This window comes from Oncorhynchus tshawytscha, linkage group LG04, assembly GCF_018296145.1.
Source record: "Oncorhynchus tshawytscha isolate Ot180627B linkage group LG04, Otsh_v2.0, whole genome shotgun sequence".
Lineage (NCBI taxonomy): Eukaryota > Metazoa > Chordata > Actinopteri > Salmoniformes > Salmonidae > Oncorhynchus > Oncorhynchus tshawytscha.
The window spans coordinates 34124954-34150571 of NC_056432.1; the positions used below are offsets into that span (position 1 = coordinate 34124954).

Sequence of the window (25618 nt, forward strand, 5' to 3'; positions counted from 1 at the left end):
TTCTAAAGAAAATTATATACTTTTTACTCCATACATTTCCCCCTGACACCCAAAAGTCCAATTCACACACTTATCAGGAGAACATCCCTGGTCATCACTACTGCTTCTGATCTGAAGGACTCACTAAACACAACTTCGTTTGTAAATTATGTCTGAGTGATGGTGCTGGCTATCCGTTAATAAAAAGAAAAAATACAATTGTGCCGTCTGGTTTGCTTAATATAAGAATTTGAAATGGTTTATATTTTTTACTTTTGATACGTAAGTACATTTTAGCAATTCCATTTACTTTTGATACTTAAGTATATTTAAAACCAAATACTTTTAGGTTTTTACTCAAGTAGTATTTTACTGGCTGACTCACCTTTACTTGTCATTTTCTATTAAGGTATCTTTACTTTTGCTCAAGTATGACAATTGAGTACTTTTTCCACCACCACTTAAAGGTTAATTGGATTCTATTAATAAACTCTGGGTTAGAACTATTAATGTTCAGAAATGTAACACTTTCTTGCACAGCCTCATTCCAAACCAGAGTCCTTCACATGTGGTTTAAAAGATGGTGAAAGCACACTAGGGTTTTACTTTACAAAATGAATCTTTGGGATTTGTTTCTTTTAAGCCGTCTTTTATAACGTATTTTATGCTGTGTGAAGGCGGCTATATTTGGACAAATCTAACATAGTTTCCAACGATAAACATATCTATTTCTGTACTAAAAGTCTGACCCCAGAGAATCAGGAATGTTATTAGTTTTATCTGTAGGATACGTTGTCAAATCATTTTCTCTTTTTGTTTGATCAATCAGTAGCCTTGGACATAATACAGAAACAGAATGACTATTGTTGCTAGGCCTTCATCTCTTGTAATGGACCATGGGAATATATCCATAACAACCACAGCCTGCACAGTGCATGGTGTTGCTAGGTAGCCTAGAACTTGGTCCTGAAATGAAGCGTGACTATTAAATGTGAAAGGTAGAGAAAGAAGGAGAGGAAACAGTGAATGCCCTTTATCTGCATAGATTAGGATGCCTGAACATTCTGGCTACAAGTCAAGCAGAAGCTATTTATCTTGCTCTCTCGTTCTGAGAAAATACATTTGAGAAAAGTTCTCTCTATATTTATTTTATATGATCATGATCAACATTATTAATACGTCAATACATATGAAGATACTGCTCCTCCAGTTAGCTCAATTAGAGCAGAAGGAAGTCGCAACTTGTAGGTCTACCATACATAATTGCATGAGTAAGACAGAGTTGTTAGGAGGATCATTTCCAGACATTTGGGGTTAATTTAACAGGTAACCAGTATTCTTCCAGTTCTCTTATGTCTCCACCTACTGATGAAGTGACTGTATTACAGCCTGACAGCCAGGAGACCCACAGTAATATAATTGATCTCACAGTGAGGGTGTTTAGTCATAGGACATCCTAGTTATTGAGTGCTGACCAACATACCTGGCGCACGTCAACATGTGTGTCACAACAATAGCATTACAGCCTAATGATCTGGGCTAATACTGAAACCACTTACCATAGCTATGAATAACTCCACTGTGTGTGTCAGGTTCCTAATCTTAAATTTGAATTGAGATCCACTTCAATGAATGACCTATATACAGCCATTCACAAATTCTCCAAAACAGATTTCACATTCTAGAATCCAAAATGTCTACTAGAACTATGCTCGATTGACTGGTGATTGTTGCACAGGTACTGAAGTGACTGCATGTTTTGTCTGGCCTCAAAAGCCTAATTTAAATATGACTACTATCTGAACTGTCACCTTCTCATTTCATGATCTAATGATAGTTATGCTTTTTACACATGATTATGGTCAATATCATGAATGGATACACGCGTCTCTGTCTCCCATGTTTTTATTGGAGTAACACGAAAGGAAAACTACATCAGATTCATCAAATGACACCAATACAGAACATGGAACTAGTTATTGTGTATTATACTTAAGCAACAAGGCACAAAAGGTTACGGTATACGACCAATATACCATGGCTAAGGGCAGTTTTGGAGTGCCTGAATACAGCCCTTTGGTATATTGGCCATATTCCACAAACCCCCCGAGGTGCCTTATTGCTATTATAAACTGGTTACCAACGTAATTAGACCACTAAAATTTTTTGTTTTGTCATACCTGTGGTATGATATACCACGGCTTTCAGCCAATCAGCATTCAGGGCTCGAACCACCTGGTTCATAATGGTGTTAATACACTCCACTCACCCAGAATCACATCCTTTTCAATAAAGTAAGAAAAGTCATGGACACAAAATATAATTAATAGATTAGAACAATATACAGCATTTACAAATCCACATCCAAAAGCTGCCAGTATTCTACCAAGGGTTGAAATCAGTGAAAGATGAGTTATAGCGTGAGTCTTTCAAGTAAACTGTTACTGCAATATGGTAATATTAAACTGTTGATAACAACCATGGTAAAGAGAAGTAAATCATGTACTACTGCTTCATGGAGGTAGTAAGTGCTTGACCGGAAGGTCATCTATCACACACCAGATATTTTATGTTGTGTAATGTCTCATGAAAAGAAAAAGTACATTTTTTTGTGTGCAATCAGTTGACAAAGAATCCACATCAGAGTCTTTCTGCATCAGGGATCTATATAGGAAGTGTATTTGCCCCACGATACCTGTGAGTCAGAACAGATGGAACTGTGATCTCATTGTCAACGAGGTCATGGTTTCCGACTCAATGCCCAAGGTCTTGATCTGGATCTTGGTCAGAGCCTAGTTTTGGTTTGGGTCTCAAGAGCCTTTATATACATATGGTCTTGGTCTGGAGAGCTTTAGTCGTGACTCCATCCAAATCTTCACTCCATCTCTACATCACTCCCACCCAGTGCCCCATCACCAATGACATTAGTGACCCGATGATGACGATGATGCTGTTATAGATGGGCCCACTGGATGCTCCATAGTAGTACCCCATATCCCCAGAGCCCTCTGGACCTTCATAGCCACCAGGCCTGGGGCCATACCCTCCAGCTCTGGGGTACCCCCCATAGCCTCCTCCATAGCCTCCTCCATAGCCACCTCCATAACCACCTCCATAACCTCCTCCATAACCCCCATATCCTCCTCCGTAGCCAGGACGACTCAACGCACTGCCCAGCATTGCTCCCCCCACGGCACCAGCAGCAGCAGCCCCTGCCATCTTCCCCGCACTGGAGCCGCCACTCTGGGCAGGCATTGGTCGGTATGCCTGTCCACTCTGGGCAGGCATTGGTCGGTATGCCTGTCCACTCGAGGATGGCATTGGTCGGTATCCCGTGCCTCCACCTTGACGAGGGTAACCCCCACGGCTACTACCGCCCCACCCCCCACCGAAGCCCCCACTACGACCGAAGCCCCCACCACGGCGAGCCTCTGAGGTGGGGCAGACGGTTGCTAGGAGCAACAGGCAGGTTGCCACAGTGAGAAGTCTCCGTTGGCCAACAATCCTCATTCTCTGTGAAAACAAGATCATGAACAGTTTGTGATTGTTGAGAATATCCCACATTTCCACAGGAGCGCTGGGTCATTATCAAGACAAGAACAAGACATGATCATGACTGTGTGTGAAGTGGGATAACCCTACGAGCTAATCCAGTGTCAGTTAGGAGTTAAACCACCTGTGGGTTAACTGGGTTGATTGACAAGGGAAAGCTGATCCAGATCTGTGTTTAGTGTCAGCTGCAAGCCTTAAGACCCACACAGTGATGTAATGCCTGCATTCATCAGCAAGTCTGGACAGTCTGTCCAGTGATTAGTACAGTGGAACATAACATACACACACACACACACACGTTTGAGTATGGTAGAACACAACGTACACACACACTAACGCACTAAAGTTTTCGTCACTGCAGGCTTTGAGAATGTGCTAAGTAAAGGTTATTTTTACGCTAGAGACAAATTAAGAGCAGGGCAGAGCGAGCTGCGGCTGCTAATCCAGCTTTGACAGAAGAGTGTTACACGAGCTGTGAGAAGTCAACACACAATAGCATAGATAAGATCTAACAACTCAACATAGGATTTAAGTCTTCAGTGGATTGACAAGTCAGTATATAAACTCAGGTTGGTACGAACTCTGGTTCTAGTCTAGTACGAAAAACAACGAGGGGATTGAAGGGAGAGTTTCTGCTGTCAACATTTTTTCTCTTAACTCTTTTTTGATGCGAGATGACAATAGTCCTTGTCAATCCCCTTTTTTTGTGTTTCAAAACCCAAGAGATACATGTTCTACTTGGTCAGGAGATGACCACTAGACCAATGCCATAACAGATTAACTTCACAAGTACCATGTTACTACATCTCAATAATGGTCATATGGTTTTTACCTCCATAATCTCTCATTTCTCTACCTCTCATCTCTCTGTGCATCTCTCTCCTCTGTCTCGGTCTCTCTTACTCAGACCTCTTTACCACTAATCTGTCCTCCCTAAGACTGTTTGTCTGTCCTCCTCTCTCCCCATCATCATCACACAGCATTACAGTGTAATCTGTGTCCTTGGCGCCAAGACTATCCTTATCCCTGAACCTTTTGTCTGTAGATAAATCCAGTAGCGTTCCAGTTTCCAAGATTACCTACATTCATTAGAGATCAGTTGAGGCTGGTGAGAAGGGCTATAGGAGGATGGGCTCATTGTAATGTCTGGGATGGAATTAATGGAACAGTATCAAACATATAGAAACCACATGTTTAAGCCCATCCTCCTATAGCTCCACCCACCAGCCTCCACTGGTAGATATTATTTCAGAAAACAGAGAGTTCTATAACTTCCCTCCTGGTTCATTCAGAAAACAGAGTTCTAGAACGCCCCTCCTGGTTCATACAGAGCACGGAGATCTATAACTTCCCTCCGGGTTCATTCAGAAAACAGAGTTCTAGAACGCCCCTCCTGGTTCATACAGAGCACGGAGATCTATAACTTCCCTCCGGGTTCATTCAGAAAACAAAGTTCTAGAACACCCCTCCTGGTTCATACAGAACACGGAGATCTATAACTTCCCTCCGGGTTCATTCAGAAAACAGAGTTCTTGAAAGTTGTAAATGTAATCCTTTTTCATTCAAAAAAAAGAGAATTATTTTATAAAATATTGCTCATACTTCACACATTGTATGAGTTTGGACAGATGTTAATAGTTTGTCTTTAGCCTCTTAATGATCCAATTCTGATTGTTTACTAACTTGATCTGGGCAGCTCTACATAGGTTTTGGTAACTGTTTAGGCATGGTGTAAATGTCTATGTAAAACTCTTTAGACTAACATTTGACCACTATAGAACTAGTTATACAGGATACAACTGGGTCAAACATTGGCAAATAACACTATTGACACACGTGATGTACCTGCATTAATGCATCTTGGTATTTGTATTTTCCAAATCCCAGATAACAGTTACAGGATGCTACATCATCAATAACACAGATTTAAAAATCTCTAGAAATGACAGAAGGATAACAATAACGTACATTTGACCGCAAAGCTAAAAGCAGTAGTGAGAGTTGAAACTCTTACCTGTAGAAGTTGACAAAGAGCTGAGGAAAATCACAGATGTGTCAAGAGGATGTCCTTTTGGCTCTCTCCTTTGTGTGTGTGATCGTCAGGGATTCTTGTGACTGTCTGGGAGAGAGAGAGTGTGGGACGGGTCTCTTCAACCTCCAAATGGTCTCAGCCAGGTAGAGAGGGGATCTATCTCTGACCTCCTCATTGGCTGAGCAGGATAAACAAATGATGCTCATCCCTGCTAACACTGTAGTGTTACAGTAAGCCCATGCCCCAACAACACAGAAATACCTGCACACTTAGCCAAAGAGAACCTGTGTGTGTGTGTCTCAGCCCCTAACCCACCAACAGAGTAGAAACTCAAAAAACGACCTGTGTGTGTGTGTTTAGCCTGCAGTTACTGTAAGCCTACCAAAACATACAGCAATAACACAGAGTAATATTATACAGCTTTGTATTAAGTAAGTATTATACAACCAGGATAATATGGTTTCTACCCACAGACCCAAAAAGGCTAGACAGTACAGACCAAATAAATAATCATCATTGTAAAAAGCTACATTTCTAAATAGTGGCATGTGCCTTTGAAGAGAGAGTCAGAATGCAACATTACAACAGCTAAAATATTTTATTATGAAATAAATGGTGTCAGTCTTGAAAGAGCCATAGAAATTGAAAGGACAGACATACATGCACACACACTCACACTCGCTCACAGACAATATACAGCAACCTTTTAAAAGCTGAGGGTAGATATAGGTGTAATAGAATTGTTGTACCACATCTCAAAGTACTGTATACAGTCATACACACGCACATTGTCACACAGATCAATATCTACCAGGAAAGTAAGTACTGCTTCAGAAATGTGCGTGCACACACACAACCTAACACACACACACACACACACACACAAAACATTCCCTCGTTTGAGCTATTGTAGTTGATTCATCATGTACATAATTCACAATCTTAAGGAACTCTGGTCCTCTCTATGTTTTGTGCTTCAGTCTCTAGCTATGCTAGTAGAGCAGACACACCGGTCATATCACACTATACTACACTATGTGATTATAACTCTGGCATAACCCTGGTATGGGGTGGCAGGTAGCCTAGTGGTTAGAGCATTGGACTAGTAACTGAAAGGTTGCTGGATCGAATCCCCGAGCTGACAAGGTAAAAATCTGTCGTTTTACCCCTGAACAAGGCAGTTAACCCACTGTTCCCGGTAGGCCGTCATTGTAAATAAGAATTAGTTCTTAACTAACTTGCCTAGTTAAATAAAGGTAAGAAAAAAAATAACACAGGTAGCAGAAATACATGTTTTTTCCATTCCACTAGAATTGGTTAGGAGACAGTTTTAGATTAACTGTTGCAAGAACAGTCATGAAGTTACATTACAGTTCCTGCCTCTGTAGAGCTGATCATGGAGATAGTACTGTACCACACTTGTGTGACAGGCATGTTTCAACACCACATACTGTCACAGGACAGGAGTCATTCAACCCCCCTACCGACTGACTGGGTGGGTGAGTCTCTCATCTAGTGTGGGATGCCACTCTTGAGTCTAAGGCAGGTTCTGGTTTGGAGAGGGAGACAATCAGTTATCTGCAGGTGGCAAAATGGGGCTTTGGCCAAAAATAGAAAATTCAAATATGCAAGGAGAGAGAGGTAGAGAGAATAATGGATGGAAAGAGATAGATATATCTAACTCAGTAGAACTAAGAAAGAGATTTAGATGTGCTTTAGGTTATTTTGCATCTGAGTGGTGTAGGACATGGGACAGTCTAAAATGCCCCATACAGACCCACAAGAGAAAAGTGCCAAACCGTACCTTCATAATTAACCATTATTATTGCTGATATGGATACAGTTAATATGCACATATCACGACAGAGAGGCAGGTGTGTCAGAGAGGGATTGGGACAGCAAGGAGGATATGTACTGTTTGTTCATGGTATGGACGGAAAGAGCAGACATCATGTTTCATAATGACCCCAACTTAGGAAGTTACCACACACAACCCAGCTCACAGAATTAGTACACTGTCCCTATAGAGGTCTTGGAAGAGATTAAAGCGAGGTTAGAATGGATGCCTCTCCCCAGGGTGGTTCAGGGTCACACCTGTTTGAGGCTTGGGACGGCGTCTGGGGTTGGGGGGGGTAGCTAAGGAGGTCACATACAGGCAGTCCCCTCAGGAAGACAACGCAGCTGCTTCTCAATGATACACCGCAGAAATGTATACCTACAGATAGAGAGAGAGAGCGAGAGCAAGTAAGAGAGCGAGAGAGAGAGAGAGAGAGAGGGAGGGAAGAGAATGAGACATAAATACACAGTACATGACACCATAAACACAGCCGTTCAGGGGAGGTAGGTAGATGTTGCCGGCACCTCACCTGCTCCTGAGTTTCTGCACCTCCCGGTCCTCTTCCTCCTTCAGCTTGGTGATGAAACTCTGCAGCACTGGCATCTCAAACTTAATATACTGCGCCACCTGGTGGGGAGGAGGAAGAAATGCAATTACAAACACAGACTTGGCCTGAACCCTCAACTATTGCAAAGTCACAATACTGTAATAATAACAATTATATAAAGGATGTCATACAGTCACAATAGCTTATTTCAGTTTATGGGCAGTGACTTCACACTGTCAAGCCGGTGGCAAGTCATTGTTGAGGACAACTAATTGGCTTGGCTTGCAGACCCCTAAGCTGCTTAACTTACGGTAAGTAAATTATGGTTTTGGTTTGACTCTGGACTGTGTTATGGTAAAAGGTCTATTTAAATTCTAGTCTAGTGCATAAATAGCCCACTGCAGGTTATATTGAACTGAGCCCTTTTGTAATAGATAAGGGGACATACAGAATATTCCATTCTGAGGACGTGATTAAGTTTGTGTGTACTAAGAAGTGGGGAATGATTTAGCAGTTACACAGTGGTATGTAGGCGAGGAATGATTTGGCAGTTATACATTAGCAGTCTTACATCATAGGTGACTTCCTCGCCCAGGTCCTGCTCCATTAGGAAGATTCTGCTGACCTGTTCACACGGACCCTGAAGCACACGCAGCACCAGGGGGTAGTCACTGCGCTTCAGCTTTGCACGCTCTGAAAGAAGAAACATTGTCAAACTTTCACTGCATTACAACGGGTGTGCTTAAGTTACGCTAGTAGATTGCCATGCTTTGCCACAGAGCTGCAGCACTCTCATACCCGCACACACGCCCACAAAAACAGTTAATAATGCATACTCTACTCTAGGATAAACACAGACATTGCTCACATTGACCCTGTGAAAGGGAGAACGTGATTCAGCTTCACACTCTGTGACAGACACAGAACCACATGACACCGCACTCACTCACCCCCGCTGGTGTGTACAAGGTACAGCGCAAAGTCATCTGGGCTGTTCTCAATCTTGAACTTGTTAAGTAGCACTCGTAGCACCTGGGGCGTGGTCATACAACTGTTGATCCGCACGTTAGTAACTGAACCATACGCTGGAGTGAAGACTGCAGTCTAAAGGGGCAATGGGGGGAGCACAATTATGAGAATGGGAGAGGAATGAGAGAGAGAGAGAAAATGAATTTATTTGTCGTATTATGTTGTCGTTATAGTAGTGTGTAGCTGCAGTATTATGGTGTGTGTGTGTGTGTGTGTGCGCGCATGGGTACCTTGTAATTGTAGAAGTGTCCATTGATGGAGAAACGGTGTCGTCGTATCCTCCTCTGGTCGCTAGGCGACCGGCGCTGGGCCTTCCTCAGAAACCCGGCATCGCTCTTCGTCCTCAGCAGCTGGGCGGAGCGCTCATATTCCTCTGTCCAACCAGAGCATAGAGATAGGAGAAAGGGGAGGAGTCAGACAATCACGTTCCTATGAATGTCACAGAATGTTCTAAAAATGTATTGTGTTGAACAGACATGGCTATCTAATGTAGGATAAATAATTGAGTTATCCATAATAACATGCTGAAGGTTTTCGGACTAGTCTTCTATAAGATCCACCTTCTTCCTCATCCGCCTTCACAATACTGTCCTCGGATTGGCTCTCGTGCTCTGTCACTTCTATGTTGGGCAGGGTCTGCTGGGTACCTTCATTGCTATTGACATAGAGAAAACAGGAATATTCCCATATTTAATAGCTTGACATTATTTATGACACATTATCTTCTCTTCAAAGTTGTTTTACATCAAAGTGTAAATGAGACAGGTAGAGGAACAGTGAAATATGGTCTCTATGTAATCATTAGTGCCTGTCACTTATCCAGAATTTATTCACATGACTTGAGTAAAATATTTCAGTTCAAATCCAGTTTTATTTGTCACATACAAGTGTTTAGCAGATGCTATTGCGGGTGTAGCGAAATGCTTGTAGCGAGTTGTTGTGTATATTACATTTGTTTTATTTAATGACTTTATTATTTTATCTCTATAGAGCTGCTGCCTATCCTGTCTGACAAAATCCCGTACTAGTTCCTCAAAGTAAATAATGTATACTTTTACAACTGAATACCAACTATCAATCACTTAGATCACTTAGAGTTTCAGGTACACACCTTGCGAACAACTGCTCTCTATCCCTCGATTGTGCATTCTTCTGTCTCTTATGTACAGTAGCAGGCATAAAAGAAACAGGCATGCAATGGATTGTGGTCATGCTAGTTAATTAGCAGGTTGTCTGTGCTAAACTACTTAGAACTTTGGTCTGTTGGAAACTACAACTCCCTACTACATTGCACAGTTCAGGCTGGATCTGATTTATCTCTAGAGAAACTGCAATGTGCGCATTGAGCTCACAGAAAAAAAACTAACTAAATGGAATTCAAATAACAGAAAGGTTGGTTCATCGCTCAGCACTACTGACCGGAGACAATATGTGTGGTCAAAGTAAACTAAAAACCCTATATCTAGGTCGCCGTAACCCACCCTGGTTACAATAAAGAGATATCAATATGGCCATGGTATCAGGACATACTGTATTAACAAAAAGATACACCCTTGGTAAAAACATAGACCTTTTATACATACAGTACGTAGTACGTTTCTATATGTTGCCTTGGTATGGTAACCAGAGCTCACTCCCTACCTCTGATTATCCAGGGCACAGCCGGAGTGCCAGGATGTAGACGAGGGGGGAGGTCTGATTCGCTCGTGATCGTCCTGCATCTGCAAACTGATAGGCCGACGCAGGCCCCAGGAGATATTCAGCAAGCCCTCCACGATCAGCTCCCCTTCCTCCTGTAGAGATAGAGTTACCATAATCAATAAACACACACACAGACAGTTATTACCCCTTTGGGGCAGGGTGAATTATTGAACAGAGTCAGTTTGTGGTAAATTATACAGCAAAGTAATATGAGAGAGAGAGACGCACACACCTCTCTGTGTCTCAACTGCAGGTTATGTCCTTCATAATAAAGGTTGTAGGTTTTGAGGTGGGACAGGACTGTTGCCCTGAAGACAGAAGTACATTATTCTTGACAACAATTTATTACTTTACATACATTAATATTATACTTTTTGTTATTACTACACACGCCTGAACACACTCTGTGTGTGTGTGTGTGTGTGTGTGTCAAATCAAATTTTATTTGTCACATACACATGGTTAGCAGATGTTAATGCGAGTGTAGCGAAATGCTTGTGCTTCTAGTTCCGACAATGCAGTAATAACCAACTAATAATCTAGCTAACAATTCCAAAACTACTACCTTATACACACAAGTGTAAAGGGATAAAGAATATGTACATAAAGATATATGAATGAGTGATGGTACAGAGCGGCATAGGCAAGATGCAGTAGATGGTATCAAGTACAGTATATACATATGAGATGAGTATGTAAACAAAGTGGCAGAGTTTAAAGTGGCTAGTGATACATGTATTACATAAAGATGCAGTAGATGATATAGAGTACAGTATATACGTATACATATGAGATAAATAATGTAAACATTATATAAACATTATTTTAAGTAGCATTGTTTAAAGTGGCTAGTGATATATTTTACATCAACTCCCATCAATTCCCATTATTAAAGTGGCTGGAGTTGAGTCAGTGTGTTGGCAGCAGCCACTCAATGTTAGTGGTGGCTGTTTAACAGTCTGATGGCCTTGAGATAGAAGCTGTTTTTCAGTCTCTCGGTCCCAGCTTTGATGCACCTGTACTGACCTCGACTTCTGGATGATAGCGGGGTGAACAGGCAGTGGCTCGGGTGGTTGTTGTCCTTGATGATCTTTATGGCCTTCCTGTGACATCGGGTGGAGTGGTGTCCTGGAGGGCAGGTAGTTTGCCCCCGGTGATGCGTTGTGCAGACCTCACTACCCTCTGGAGAGCCTTACGGTTGTGGGCGGAGCAGTTGCCATACCAGGCGGTGATACAGCCCGACAGGATGCTCTCGATTGTGCATCTGTAGAGGTTTGTGAGTGCTTTTGGTGACAAGCCGAATTTCTTCAGCCTCCTGAGGTTGAAGAGGCCTTCTTCACGATGCTGTCTGTGTGGGTGGACCAATTCAGTTTGTCTGTGATGTGTACGCCGAGGAACTTAAAACTTACTACCCTCTCCATTACTGTTCCATCGATGTGGATAGGGGGGTGTTCCCTCTGCTGTTTCCTGAAGTCCACAATCATCTCCTTAGTTGTGTTGACGTTGAGTGTGAGGTTATTTTCCTGACACCACACTCCGAGGGCCCTCACCTCCTCCCTGTAGGCCGTCTCGTCGTTGTTGGTAATCAAGCCTACCACTGTTGTGTCGTCCGCAAACTTGATGATTGTGAGTTGGAGGCGTGCGTGGCCACGCAGTCGTGGGTGAACAGGGAGTACAGGAGAGGGCTCAAAACGCACCCTTGTGGGGCCCCAGTGTTGAGGATCAGCGGGGTGGAGATGTTGTTACCTACCCTCACCACCTGGGGGCGGTCCATCAGGAAGTCCAGTGCCCAGTTGCACAGGGCGGGGTCGAGACCCAGGGTGTCGAGCTTGATGACGAGTTTGGAGGGTACTATGGTGTTAAATGCTGAGCTGTGTGTGTGTGTGAGAGAGAGAGTGTGTGAGTGTGTGTATGGCATACTTGCTGATGAACTTGTTGTCTCCAATCTGAACCCCATCCTGCATGTTATCCATTCTCAGTCAGCATGAGAGGAGCTAGAGAGAGTGTGAGAGAGAGAAAGAGAGAAATTGTGATCAGATGCTTTTAAACATTAATGTGGATAGATACTGAAGACCAATAGATGGAGACTGAAGTTAAAGCTTGGTCGCAAATGGGTCTTCCAAATGGACAATGACCCAAAGCATACCAAAGTTGTGGCAAAATGGCTTAAGGACAACAGAGTCAAGGTATTTGAGTGGCCATCACAACGCCCTGACCTCAACCCTATAGAAAATGTGTGGGCAGAACTGAAAAAGCGTGTGCGAGCAAGGAGGCCTACAAACGTTTGACCCAAGTTAAACCATTTAAAGGGAATGCTACCAAAAACTAATTGAGTGAATGAGTGAGTAAGCCAAGGTAAGTTGCTAGCTCGCATTAAACGTATCTTAGAAAAAACAATCAATCATAATCACTAGTTAACTACACATGGTTGATATGTTACTAGATATTAGATAGTGTCCTGCGTTGCATATAATCTGACTGAGCAAACAAGTATCTAAGTATCTGACTGAGCGGCGGTAGGCAGAAGCAGGCGCGTAAACATTCATTCAAACAGCATTTTCGTGCGTTTTGCCAGCAGCTCTTCGCTGTGCGTCAAGCATTGCACTGTTTATGACTTCAAGCCTATCAACTCCCGAGATGAAGCTGGTGTAACCGATGTGAAATGGCTAGCTAGTTAGCGCGCGCTAATAGCGTTTCAAAAGTCACTTGCTCTGAGCCTTCTAGTAGTTGTTCCCCTTGCTCTGCATGGGTAACGCTGCTACAATGGTGGCTGTTGTCGTTGTGTTGCTGGTTTGAGCCCAGGGAGGAGCGAGGAGAGGGACGAAAGCTATACTGTTACACTGGCAATACTAAAGTGCCTATAAGAACATCTAATAGACAAAAGGTTAATGAAATACAAATGGTATAGAGGGAAATAGTCCTATAATTCCTATAATAACTACAACCTAAAACTTCCTACCTGGGAATATTGAAGACTCATGTTAAAAGGAACCACCAGCTTTCATATGTTCTCATGTTCTGAGCAAGGAACTGAAACGTTAGCTTTCTTATATTGCACCTATTGCATTTTTACTTTCTTCTCCATCACTTTGTTTTTGCATTATTTCAACCAAATTGAACATGTTTCATTATTTACTTGAGGCTAAATAGATTTTATTGGTGTACTATATTAAGTTAAAATAAGTGTTCCTTCAGTATTGTTGTAATTATTACAAATAAATAAAATTAAAAAGTCAGAAAATCGGTATCGGCTTTTTTGGTCCTCCAATAATCGGTATCGCCGTTGACAAATCATAATCGGTTGACCTCTAGCTCAGACCCATGTGATATGGGTCTGTGAGTTTTTATGGCTCCTTTTCCTGGTGTGACTCGACAAACTGTCTCTGTGACACAAGTCTCTGTCAGTGTGAGATGGAGGACACAATCTCTCTCTCTTCCTCTTTGCCTCCTCCTCTCCCATCTGGCTAAAACACACCGCACACAGACAACCACTAGCACACACGGAAGCTTCCATGGTGACCATCACACAAACAGATGTTCATTTAATATGGCATGCTGCCAGCACCCTCACATGTTTCCTTCCTGCCCAGCTGAAATGGTGTGTGTATGTTAGGGGGCAGCACAGAAGCTTCCAGATGGACAAGGACAGGTGCATGAATCATTTCAGTTGCACACAGTGTCTCAGCTTGCTGGTACCTGGGACAAGGCTAAGTTCCTCCTCCTTGAAAGACCTCTTAAATCCCTGCCATTAGCACATACACTCTAACCCACACTGTTATGCTACCCAGTGTATCTTGCTACAACTACTGTGGCAGGCTACCTCACTATTTCATTGCTGAAATAGTGTGTGTTTGTGTGCGTGTGTATAAGGCCGCTGTGTGGCTTACCGTGCTAAGATCTGTATGATGCTGGTAGGCCAGGAAAGAGAGAGATCCGCTAGCTGCACAAACACACAATAAGTTAGTCCTCAGGGTCCAGTCAGAGGAGTTTACCTGAAGACAGGCAGGCAGGAGCCCAATGAAGCTACTGTGTCCTTTCTGTGGAGGAGAGAGAGTTCAGCACTAAGTGTGGCTCTTCAGAGTCTGTCTCAGTGGCTGTGTACCAAGGGTAGATGACCCAGTGCCTCAGTCTAAGGCTTCAGTGTGTTTGTAAGAGAAAGGGGAGAGGCGATGGAGAGAGCACCAGAGAGTGGCGGTTGAAGGGGCTGGTTAAAAGGAAGCGCTCCCCATCCGCTAATCTCTTCCTCCTTCAGAGCCTCAGTCACAGCGGAAACTGACGCTGACGCTCTGACATGAGTGAGACTTCCTCAATTCAAACTACAGACATTAAATATGATATCGCTCTCTCACACACACACACACACACACACACACACACACACGGAGAAAGGCACCAACACACACACAAAAACACACACAGCTTCTCTCTGAAAGGCTCACACGTACCCCCATATACAGACAGAGAGGAATTGAGAGGTACGAAGCAACAAACAACCACACCATACCTCAGGTGTCCCGCCAACACCTCACAACCATAAACACATTTAATGATTGGTATTACATTTTTCATATGGTCACAATCAACCCACACACCATGCAGCATTATCAATATTTCAGCACCTACATTAGGCCCTGTCAGGCACCACTGAACAACACAATAGGAGACATTAGCTTTTAAAGGTCCAATGCTGCTATTTTTATCTCAATATCAAATCATTTATGGGTAATAATTAAGTACCTTACTGTGACTGTTTTAAATAACAAAAAAATAAAAACAAACTAAAATAGCTTCTTAGCAAAGAGCAATTTCTCAAGCAATAATTTAGCTAGGACTGTCTGGAGTGGGAAGGGGAAAATTGAAAACTAGCTGTTATTGGGAGAGACGTTTGGAACTCTCTATTAACAAATTTGGAACTCTCTATTAACCAGGCAAGCCAAAACTCCATCCCACCAAAGCAGGCTGAAATGTCAGGCGTTCTTTTCAAATAGCTCATATACTGAAAGGGCATTTTCGTAGTTTTCACAATATTATTCCAAACTCATAGTATGGAAATATACAATGCCTTCAGAAAATATTCGTACCCTTTGACTTTTTGATGTATTACAGTCTGAATTCAAAATGGATCTGCACACAATACCCCAAAATGACAAAGTGAAAACATGTTTTTATACATTTATGCAAATGCATTCAAAATGAAATACCTCATTTACATAAGTATTCACACCCCTGAGTCAATACATGTTAGAATCACCTTTGGCAGCGATTACAGCTGTGAGTCTTTCTGGGTGAGTCTCTAAGAGCTTTGCACACCTAGATTGTACAGTATTTGCACATTATCCTTTTAAAAATCCTTCAAGCTCTGTCAAATTGTTTGTTGATCATCGCAAAAAAGCCATTTCCAAGTCTTGCCATAGATTTTCAAGCTGATTTAAGTCAAAACTGTAACTATGCCACTCAGGAACAGTCAATGTCATCTTGGGAAGCAACTCCAGTGTATATTTGGCCTTGTATTTTAGGTTATTGTCCTAAAATACATTTTTGACTGCACTGGGCATTTAATACCAAGACCAGGGATGGGTGGCTGTGGCTCAGTCCTTGAGGGCGGAAGTATGTTGGTCCAAGCCTTCTTGTATGTTGGTATGTTAGGAATAGGAATAGGACCCACTACTGGTATGTTGTTTAAGACTGGACTGTGGCCCAAGAAACCTCGAAAAGGCTTTGGAGTTTAAGACTGGACATGTGGGAACCCCTGGTCTAGCCTGGCAGTTCTACATCAATAATGAAACCTAGATCGAAAATCTTGCGTAACTGCATCAGCTACTTTATGTTACGTACATCTGTCCACTAGAGATTAATAATGATGTGTCTACACTGACTACACTACTTCTGATCTGTCTCAATTGAGTCTTTCTGCTGCTTGCAGAAAACGTACCATGCCTGTTGTTTTGGGGGGAAACGACCGTCCGTACCAAAAAACAGACAAATTGACCCAACATTGACCCAGGCTATCTCAGCCCATGGCTCTGTGTTCTGTTCTGCATTCCTGCTGGGATGATGGATTTTGGGATAATGTGAACTGTTCTGTCTGGATGGGGCTCCAAAAATAGCCCCCCCGGTCTTCCCCTCCCTCCGCATTCCCTTGAATCCTTCTCTACAACAACCACAGCAACCAAGCCTGTCTCTCTCTCTCCTCCACCCTTAAACAACCACAGCAGCCAAGTCAGCATACCTCTCCTCCTCCACCCCTTACCAACCACAGCAGCCAAGCCTGTCTCTCTCTAGTCTAAGCATTGCTCTCTCTTCCCCCCTCTTTCCGCACAATTATAGTGCCTTCAGAAAGAATTCACACCCCTTGACTTTTTCCACATTTTGTTATGTTACAGCCTGAATTTAAAATTGATTAAATGTAGATGTTTTGTCACTGGCCTACACACAATAAATCAAATCAAATTGTATTTGTCACATACACATGGTTAGCTGATGTTAATGCGAGTGTAGCGAAATGCTTGTGCTTCTAGTTCCGACAATGCAGTAATAACCAACAAGTAATCTAGCTAACAATTCCAAAACTACTACCTTATAGACACAAGTGTAAGGGGATAAAGAATATGTACATAAAGATATATGAATGAGTGATGGTACAGAGCGGCATAGGCAAGATACAGTTGATGGTATTGAGTACAGTATATACATATGAGATGAGTATGTAAACAAAGTGGCATAGTTAAAGTGGCTAGTGATACATGTATTACATAAAGATGCAGTAGATGATATAGAGTACAGTATATACGTATACATATGAGATGAATAATGTAGGGTATGTAAACATTATATTAGGTAGCATTGTTTAAAGTGGCTAGTGATATATTTTACATCATTTCCCATCAATTCCCATTATTAAAGTGGCTGGAGTTGAGTCAGTGTGTTGGCAGCAGCCACTCAATGTTAGTGGTGGCTGTTTAACAGTCTGATGGCCTTGAGATAGAAGCTGTTTTTCAGTCTCTCGGTCCCAGCTTTGATGCACCTGTACTGACCTCGACTTCTGGATGATAGCGGGGTGAACAGGCAGTGGCTAGGGTGGTTGTTGTCCTTGATGATCTTTATGGCCTTCCTGTAACATCGGGTGGTGTAGGTGTCCTGGAGGGCAGGTAGTTTGCCCCCGGTGATGCGTTGTGCAGACCTCACTACCCTCTGGAGAGCCTTACGGTTGTGGGCGGAGCAGTTGCCGTACCAGGCGGTGATACAGCCCGACAGGATGCTCTCGATTGTGCATCTGTAGAAGTTTGTGAGTGCTTTTGGTGACAAGCCGAATTTCTTCAGCCTCCTGAGGTTGAAGAGGCGCTGCTGCGCCTTCTTCACGAAGGCGCAGCAGGTGGACTGTGTGGGTGGACCAATTCAGTTTGTCTGTGATGTGTACGCCGAGGAACTTAAAACTTACTACCCTCTCCACTACTGTTCCATCGATGTGGATAGGGGGGGTGTTCCCTCTGCTGTTTCCTGAAGTCCACAATCATCTTAGTTTTGTTGACGTTGAGTGTGAGGTTATTTTCCTGACACCACACTCCGAGGGCCCTCACCTCCTCCCTGTAGGCCGTCTCGTCGTTGTTGGTAATCAAGCCTACCACTGTTGTGTCGTCCGCAAACTTGATGATTGAGTTGGAGGCGTGCGTGGCCACGCAGTTGTGGGTGAACAGGGAGTACAGGAGAGGGCTCAGAACGCACCCTTGTGGGGCCCCAGTGTTGAGGATCAGCGGGGTGGAGATGTTGTTGCCTACCCTCACCACCTGGGGGCGGCCCGTCAGGAAGTCCAGTACCCAGTTGTCTCGAGTTGTCTCCAGTACCCAGGGTCTCGAGCTTGATGACGAGCTTGGAGGGCACTATGGTGTTAAATGCCGAGCTGTAGTCGATGAACAGCATTCTCACATAGGTATTCCTCTTGTCCAGATGGGTTAGGGCAGTGTGCAGTGTGGTTGAGATTGCATCGTCTGTGGACCTATTTGGGCGGTAAGCAAATTGGAGTGGGTCTAGGGTGTCAGGTAGGGTGGAGGTGATATGGTCCTTGACTAGTCTCTCAAAGCACTTCATGATGACGGAAGTGAGTGCTACGGGGCGGTACTCGTTTAGCTCAGTTACCTTAGCTTTCTTGGGAACAGGAACAATGGTGGCCCTCTTGAAGCATGTGGGAACAACAGACTGGGATAGGGATTGATTGAATATGTCCGTAAACACACCAGCCAGCTGGTCTGCGCATGCTCTGAGGGCGCGGCTGGGGATGCCGTCTGGGCCTGCAGCCTTGCGAGGATTGACACGTTTAAATGTTTTCCTCACGTCGGCTGCAGTGAAGGAGAGTCCGCATGTTTTGGTTGCGGGCCGTGTCAGTGGCACTGTATTGTCCTCAAAGCGGGCAAAAAAGTTATTTCGTCTGCCTGGGAGCAAGACATCCTGGTCCGTGACGGGGCTGGTTTTCTTTTTGTAATCCGTGATTGACTGTAGACCCTGCCACATACCTCTTGTGTCTGAGCCGTTGAATTGAGATTCTACTTTGTCTCTGTACTGACGCTTAGCTTGTTTGATTGCCTTGCGGAGGGAATAGCTACACTGTTTGTATTTGGTCATGTTTCCGGTCACCTTGCCCTGATTAAAAGCAGTGGTTCGCGCTTTCAGTTTCACACAAATGCTGCCATCAATCCACGGTTTCTGGTTTGGGAATGTTTTAATCATTGCTATGGGAACGACATCTTCAACGCACGTTCTAATGAACTCGCTCACCGAATCAGCGTATTCGTCGATGTTTCGTCGATGTTGTTGTTTGATACCACAATGTCAAAGTGGAATTATATTTTTAAAATTGTTACAAATTAATTAGAAATGAAAAGCTGAAATGTCTTGAGTCAACCCCTTTGTTATGGCAAGCCTTAATAAAGTTAAAACGTTTATGGCTTGGGGGCAGTATTTCAACGTCTGGATGAGAAGCATACCCAAAGTAAACTGCCTGTTACTCAGAAGCCCAGAAGCTAGGATATGCATATAATTGGTAGATTTGGATAGAAAGCACTCTAAAGTTTCCAAAACTGTTAAAATAATGTATGTGAGTATAAGAGAACTGATATGGCAGGCAAAAACCTGAGGAAAATTCATCCAGGATGTGGGATTTTTTGATGCGGGTATTTTCAATTGAATGCCTATAGAGTATCTAATGGGTTAGGACCCAGATTGCCGTTCCTATGGTTTCCACTTGATGTCAGTCTTTAGACATTGTTTCAGGCTTGTTTTCTGAAAAATGAAGAAGAATGAGACCTTTCTGTCAGTGGACTGTAGAATCATGCAGTGCTGGTTTGCGCGTGTGACCGAGTGCACGCCCTTTGTTGTTTTTCCTTTCTATTGAATACGCTATTGTCCGGTTGAAATATAACCGAATATTTAGACAATTGACAACCTGACGATTAATTATAAACATCGTCTGACATGTTTCGACGAACTTTACCGGTACTATTAGGATGTATTCGTCTGCATGTTTTGACCACCTTTGAGCCAGTGGATTACTGAACAAAATGTGCCAACAAAAACTGAGTTTATGGGATATAAAGAGGGACTTTATCGAACAAAACAAACATTTATTGTGTAGCTGGGACTCTTGTGACTGCAACCATATGAAGATCTTCAAAGGTAAGTGATTAATTTTATTGCTATTTCTGACTTTTGTAATTCCTTTACTTGGTTGTAAAATGTTTGTATGCTTTTGTAAGCGGGGCGCAGTCCTCAGATAATCGCATGGTATGCTTTCTCCGTAAAGCCTTTTTGAAATCTGACAAAGTGGCTGGATTAACAAGAAGTTAATCTTTAAACCGATGTATAACACTTGTATTTTTTATGAATGTTTATTATGACTATTTCTGTATTTTGAATTTGGCGCTCTGCAATTTCACCGGATGTTGTCAAGGTGGGTAGCTAGCGGAACGCCTGCACCAGAAAGGTTAAGGAGTAAAAATGTGCACTCACTCTGTGTGCAATAATAGTGTTTAACATGATTTTGGAATGACTACCTCATCTCTGTACCCCACACATACAATTATCTGAAAGCCCCTCAGTTGAGCAGTGAATTTCAAAGACATATTCCACCAAAAAGACCAGGGAGGTTTTCCAATGCCTCGCAAAGAAGGGCACTGAATATCCCTTTGAGCATGGTAAAGTTATTAATTACACTTTGGAAGGTACAGGATAGCAGGCAGGCTCAGGGTCAGGTCTGGCAGAGGGGTCAAAGACGGGAAAAACTAGAAAACAGGAACTAAGACAAGACAGGAGCAAGAGAGAAAATGCTGGTAGGTTCTACGAACAAAACGAACTGGCAACAGACAAACAAGCATAAATACACAGGGGATAACAGGGAAGATAGGTGACACCTGAAGGGGGGTGGAGACAAGCACAAAGACAGGTGACACCTGAGGGGGGTGGAGACAAGCACAAAGACAGGTGAAACAGATCAGGGCGTGACAGTACCCGCCCCTCCTCAAGGGATGCCACATGGCATCTTGGCTTCAGCGGGTGTAGCCGCGGGTCTATAGCGGCATGCCAGCGCATCTGGCTTGACCTTCTTGGATACTGGTCGGTGCTGCGGAGGTCCTGGTACTCCGCAGGGCTGGTGGAGAGGATCGGCGCAATTTCCAAGCCCCCAGGAAGACGTCCCGGGGTAGGCAGAGCTGATTTCAGGCAATGAGTGTGGCAGGACGGGCTCCAGCCCACGATGTCACCAGTAGCCCAGTCAATAGAGGGATTGTGTCGCTGGAGCCAAGAGAATCCCAATACCACAGGAACCTGCGGAGACTCAACTAGCAGGAATTGGATCGTCTCGCTGTGGTTCCCTGACAATCATAGGTTGATGGGTGTGGTATGGTGGGTGACCCAGTCCTACAGAGCACCCGTCCAGCACTCTTAACATCCATGGGAACGGAGAGGGGTTGAGTTGGGATGCCCAGCTCGGACGCCAGGGTAACATCCATAAGCCTCACATGGGCCCTAGAGTCGATGAGTATCAGGAGAGACTTGGACTGGTCGCCCCACAGCAGGGTGGGGTGGAGAGGGGGGCGAGTAAGGAGAGAAGAAAAATTATCTTTAAGACCCAACAGAGTACTCACTCCAACGAATGAGCTAGGTCTCTTGAAGGGACAGGTAGATACAAAAAGTCTGCGTACGAGTTCGGCTGGAGACAGCCTAGCCTTGCCGAGCTGCATCGGCTCGGGAAGTGGGGAATCGGCAGTCGTTGGAAGCTCTTTGTGGAACTCAGGTAAGCTCGGACTCTCTCGGGGACGTAGATGCCGGGGACTTCCGGAGTTCATCAGATACAAGGTGGGGTCCCTGAGTGAGTGATTAGGGGGGCAAAGGTACAGGACGGCAGGCAGGCAGAGGGATCAAAGCCGGGAAAAACTAGAAAACAGGAACTAAGACGAGACAAGAGCAAGGGGGAAATGCTGGTAGGTTCTACGAACAAAACAAACAGAGAGCACAGGTATAAATACGTAGGGGTGAATGGGGAAGATGGGCGACACCTGGAGGGGGGTGGAGAGAAGCACAAAGACAGGTGAAAAAGATCAGGGCGTGACAGTATGAATACACCCAGTCACTACAAAGATACAGACGTCCTTCCTAACTCAGTTGCCAGAGAGGAAGGAAACCACTCAGGGATGTCACCATGAGGCCAATGGTAACTTTAAAACAGTTATAGAGTTTAATGGCTGTGATAGGAGAAAATTGACATGTGTAGTTACTTCACAATCCTAACCTAAATGACAGAGTGAAAAGAAGGAAGCCTGTATAGAATAAACATATTTGAAAACATGCATCCTGTTGCAGCAAGGCACTACAGTAATACTGCAAAAATTAGGCAAAGCAATTCACTTTTTTCCTGAATGTAAAGTGTTATGTTAGGGGAAAATCCAAAACAACACATTACTGAGTACCACTCTCCATATTTTCAAGCATAGTGGTGGCTGCATCATATTATGGGTATGCTTGTAATCGTTAAGGAATGGGGAGTTTGCTTTCCACCAGACACTGGGAGATGAATTCACCTTTCAGCAGGACAATAACCTAAAACACAAGGCCAAATCTACACTGGAGTTGCTTACCAAGAAGACAGTGACTCTTCCTGAGCGGCCAAGTCACAGTTTTGACATAAATCTACTTGAAGATCCCTGAAAACGGTTGTCTAGCAATGATCAACACAGAGATTGAATCCAGGTGTGCAAAGCTCTGAGACTTGCCCAGAATGACTCACAGCTGTAATTGCTGCCACGGGTGCTTCTACAAAGTATTGACTCAGGGGTGTGAGTACTTACGTAAATTAGATATTTCTGTATTTCATTTTCAATACATTTGCTAAAATGTCTAAAAACATGTTTTCACTTTGTCATTATGGGGTATTGTGTGTAGAGGTTTGAAAAATATATATTTAATCAATTTTGAATTCAGTCTGTAACACAACAAAATGTGGAATAAGTCAAGGGGTATGAATACTTTCTCAAGGCACTGTATAAGTTCTGTGGCTCCGAGTGCTATCACCGATAATAAGCCATCATTAAAGTGCTCACCTGCCGTTTATCTAAATGACATTCCAGCAAGGCGGGCAGGCAGGTAATTAAGCAGGCTTCAATAACATAATACAACGCTCACAAATGAATGAACCAGGTGATTCGGCTCAACATAATAGACAAACATAATCTCTAGCTGTCTTTTTTTATGGAGTGCACGTCATAAAAACATTCTATAAAACAGGTTTTCACTTTGTCATTATGAGGTATTGTGTGTAGATGAATTTTTTTTTATACCCATTTTGAATTCAGGCTGTAACACAACAACATGTGGAATAGGTAAAGAGGTATGAATACTTTCTGAAGGAAATAAGCTTTATTGGCATGGAAAGCAGGTATAAATATTGGCAAAGCAGAAGAGTTTAGATTGCTTTCTACTCCCTCTTCTCTTCCCCCTCTCTCTATCCTATCTTTCGCTCTCTTGCGCTGAACTCCTGGTCTATTGCTTCCTTGTTGTAAAATATCTATTCTCATTAGTGCTGTTGTTTCCCTTTGTTTCCTCTTTATCTAACTTGTTTTCCTCCATCCCTTTTACCATTCTCTCTCTGACTCCACCCCCCTCCCCCTCCCTCCACCTCCCACAGACTGGCACTAATCCACTGACATTAAAACTCCTGACCTCAATTTCCTGACTTCTCTTTCTCTCTCTCTCTCACACACACACACACGTTTTGATCTCTTGCCCCGTGCCTCTGTCCTCAACTGCTTTAGCCGAAGGGATGAATGCAGGTCCAAACCTCCAGTTCTGTACTCTTCCTGAATTCCTCCCTCTCAACCCTAACTTTGCTCTCCCACTATTGTTCAAATTGTCATAGCAACCCTAAAAACATCTGATGTCTAACAACCAACTCTATCACACAGTGCCAAAGCTTTTGTGTGTGTGTGTTTGTAAATAGACAAGATGCCCCTTCAATCTGGCTCACACCATTATGGTGTCATTAGACAGGAAAAGGTGCAACACTCACCATAAAACATACTTTGTTTTATTAGACAAGTTTAAAAGATTGACGTTTCGGCCTTCAATGGCCTTCAGAATCACACCACTATTGTGAAATTGTATATGACCTTGGGAAGCACAATAGTCTATTAATCATTTAAGGTACAGGCCGATATTATGAATTCCCTCACAACATAGTGTGGAAAATATGACCACATGCTTGGACATCCTTATCTGAGAGGATCAGTCTCTGGGCACTACCACTGGCTAGTGTGTGTGTGAGTTTGTGTGAGACGAATCTTAAGTAGCCTATCTGATATTGATGTTATGTAATCTGTCCAGACAGACACATAATGTTTTATAGAGTAGCCTACTAAACTGTATAGGCAGAGCCCAGATATGGCTTCTAATCGGTTTCATTTCTGTGCAATGACATAATAAAAACTGGAAAAACATGTGAATTTGTTTCCCAGCAAAAGTATCATTTGGTACTAATTGCTGTTAGTTGAGGGCTAATAGCATTGCATTATCAATGCAAGAACGTTCATCTCCGATTACTTCTAAACTCTGTTTATGGATCTAAATTAGTCGCACACGCATACTTGTTCCAGTCACAATTGCTCTAACTGGCGAAACTATAGCCAATATCTATGCAAATACAAATAACAAAGTGTTTGCCTTGTGAGTTTATCGATCGTTAGAGGCATGGTAGACTAATGTCGCTTTAACATATAGCCTACTTACGGACAGAGTTGCTAGTAGTGATTTTCAGGACCTCTTCGGGCTTTAGTTGTTAATGTTTACAAACGATCAACTGGGCTTGGTTCTTCTCTGCCACGCTGGGTTTCGGGTGGGATAGTCGTTAACCGTGAGTCGCCCAGTCTGTTCGTTCCCTGCTCGGTTCGCCCTACCCGGGCATAGGAAACAATCGGTGCATGCACGCACCGGGGCTTGCATGCGTGGCGTCTGCGCGACGAGAGGAGAACCCCATCTGTTGTAGTGGACCTCTGGCACCGTACCCGGTAACCAATCAGCGCACGATCTGCCGCAGCTTTGTTCGCGCTGACTGCTCACTCTCTGAATAGGTGAATAGAATAGGAGGGTGAATCTTGAAAAGAATGCTACCCCCAATTCACATGCATAGGGACTGATAGATAACTAGACCCACTGCGCATACACAAGGGATAGGCCTACTTATTAAAGTGAGAGTTGCAATTTTCATTTTAAAACTGTAGGTCAAATTCAATATTAAAACCATTAGGCCTATAGGTACTTAACCCTTAATACATGTTCATGTGCTTTGACTGATTTCAGGTGATATGTGGGGTTGTATGGCAGTAACCTAGGCTGTATGTATCACTCTTATTCTAAACATAGTAGTCAATAAAATGTATTTAAAGTAGGCGCCATTAAGTAGCGT

General features: G+C 43.3%; 2 protein-coding genes across 5 annotated transcripts; both read right to left on the reverse strand.

The window, feature by feature from the left end:
* Positions 1-1868: 1868 nt before the first annotated feature.
* On the reverse strand, positions 1869-25309 carry LOC112248616 (ras association domain-containing protein 2). Of its 4 annotated transcripts, XM_042320675.1 has the most exons (13): positions 24943-25308; positions 14565-14714; positions 12598-12671; positions 10910-10985; positions 10618-10769; positions 9537-9631; positions 9207-9349; positions 8898-9051; positions 8519-8640; positions 7930-8027; positions 7658-7778; positions 5546-7112; positions 1869-3492 (listed from the first exon to the last, which is right to left on the reverse strand). In XM_042320675.1, the coding sequence occupies exons 3-11, from the start codon at positions 12648-12650 to the stop codon at positions 7709-7711; spliced, it is 963 nt and encodes a 320-aa protein (XP_042176609.1). In that variant the 5' UTR covers positions 12651-12671; positions 14565-14714; positions 24943-25308; the 3' UTR covers positions 1869-3492; positions 5546-7112; positions 7658-7708. The 4 variants fall into 4 exon arrangements, with proteins under 4 accessions (XP_042176609.1, XP_024273549.2, XP_024273548.2 ...); XM_024417781.2 differs by having other exon boundaries at positions 5546-7778; positions 14565-14617; XM_024417780.2 differs by having other exon boundaries at positions 5546-7778.
* LOC112248617 (glycine-rich cell wall structural protein 2) lies at positions 2866-3489 on the reverse strand. The gene has a single exon (XM_042320169.1). It carries the CDS (start codon positions 3487-3489, stop codon positions 2866-2868), a length of 624 nt encoding a protein of 207 aa, XP_042176103.1.
* Positions 25310-25618: the final 309 nt, after the last annotated feature.

Bases quoted from the DNA above. Each gene is read 5' to 3' on its own strand.
- LOC112248617 (XM_042320169.1), bottom strand. From the start codon at position 3,489: ATGAGGATTGTTGGCCAACGGAGACTTCTCACTGTGGCAACCTGCCTG.
- LOC112248616 (XM_024417783.2), bottom strand. From the start codon at position 12,650: ATGGATAACATGCAGGATGGGGTTCAGATTGGAGACAACAAGTTCATC. The intron at 9,632-10,617 runs GTAGGGAGTGAG...CTATGTCAATAG, and splicing joins TGTGCCCTGGATAATCAGAG to CAATGAAGGTACCCAGCAGA. The intron at 9,052-9,206 runs GTACCCATGCGC...TTGCCCCTTTAG, and splicing joins GACACTTCTACAATTACAAG to ACTGCAGTCTTCACTCCAGC.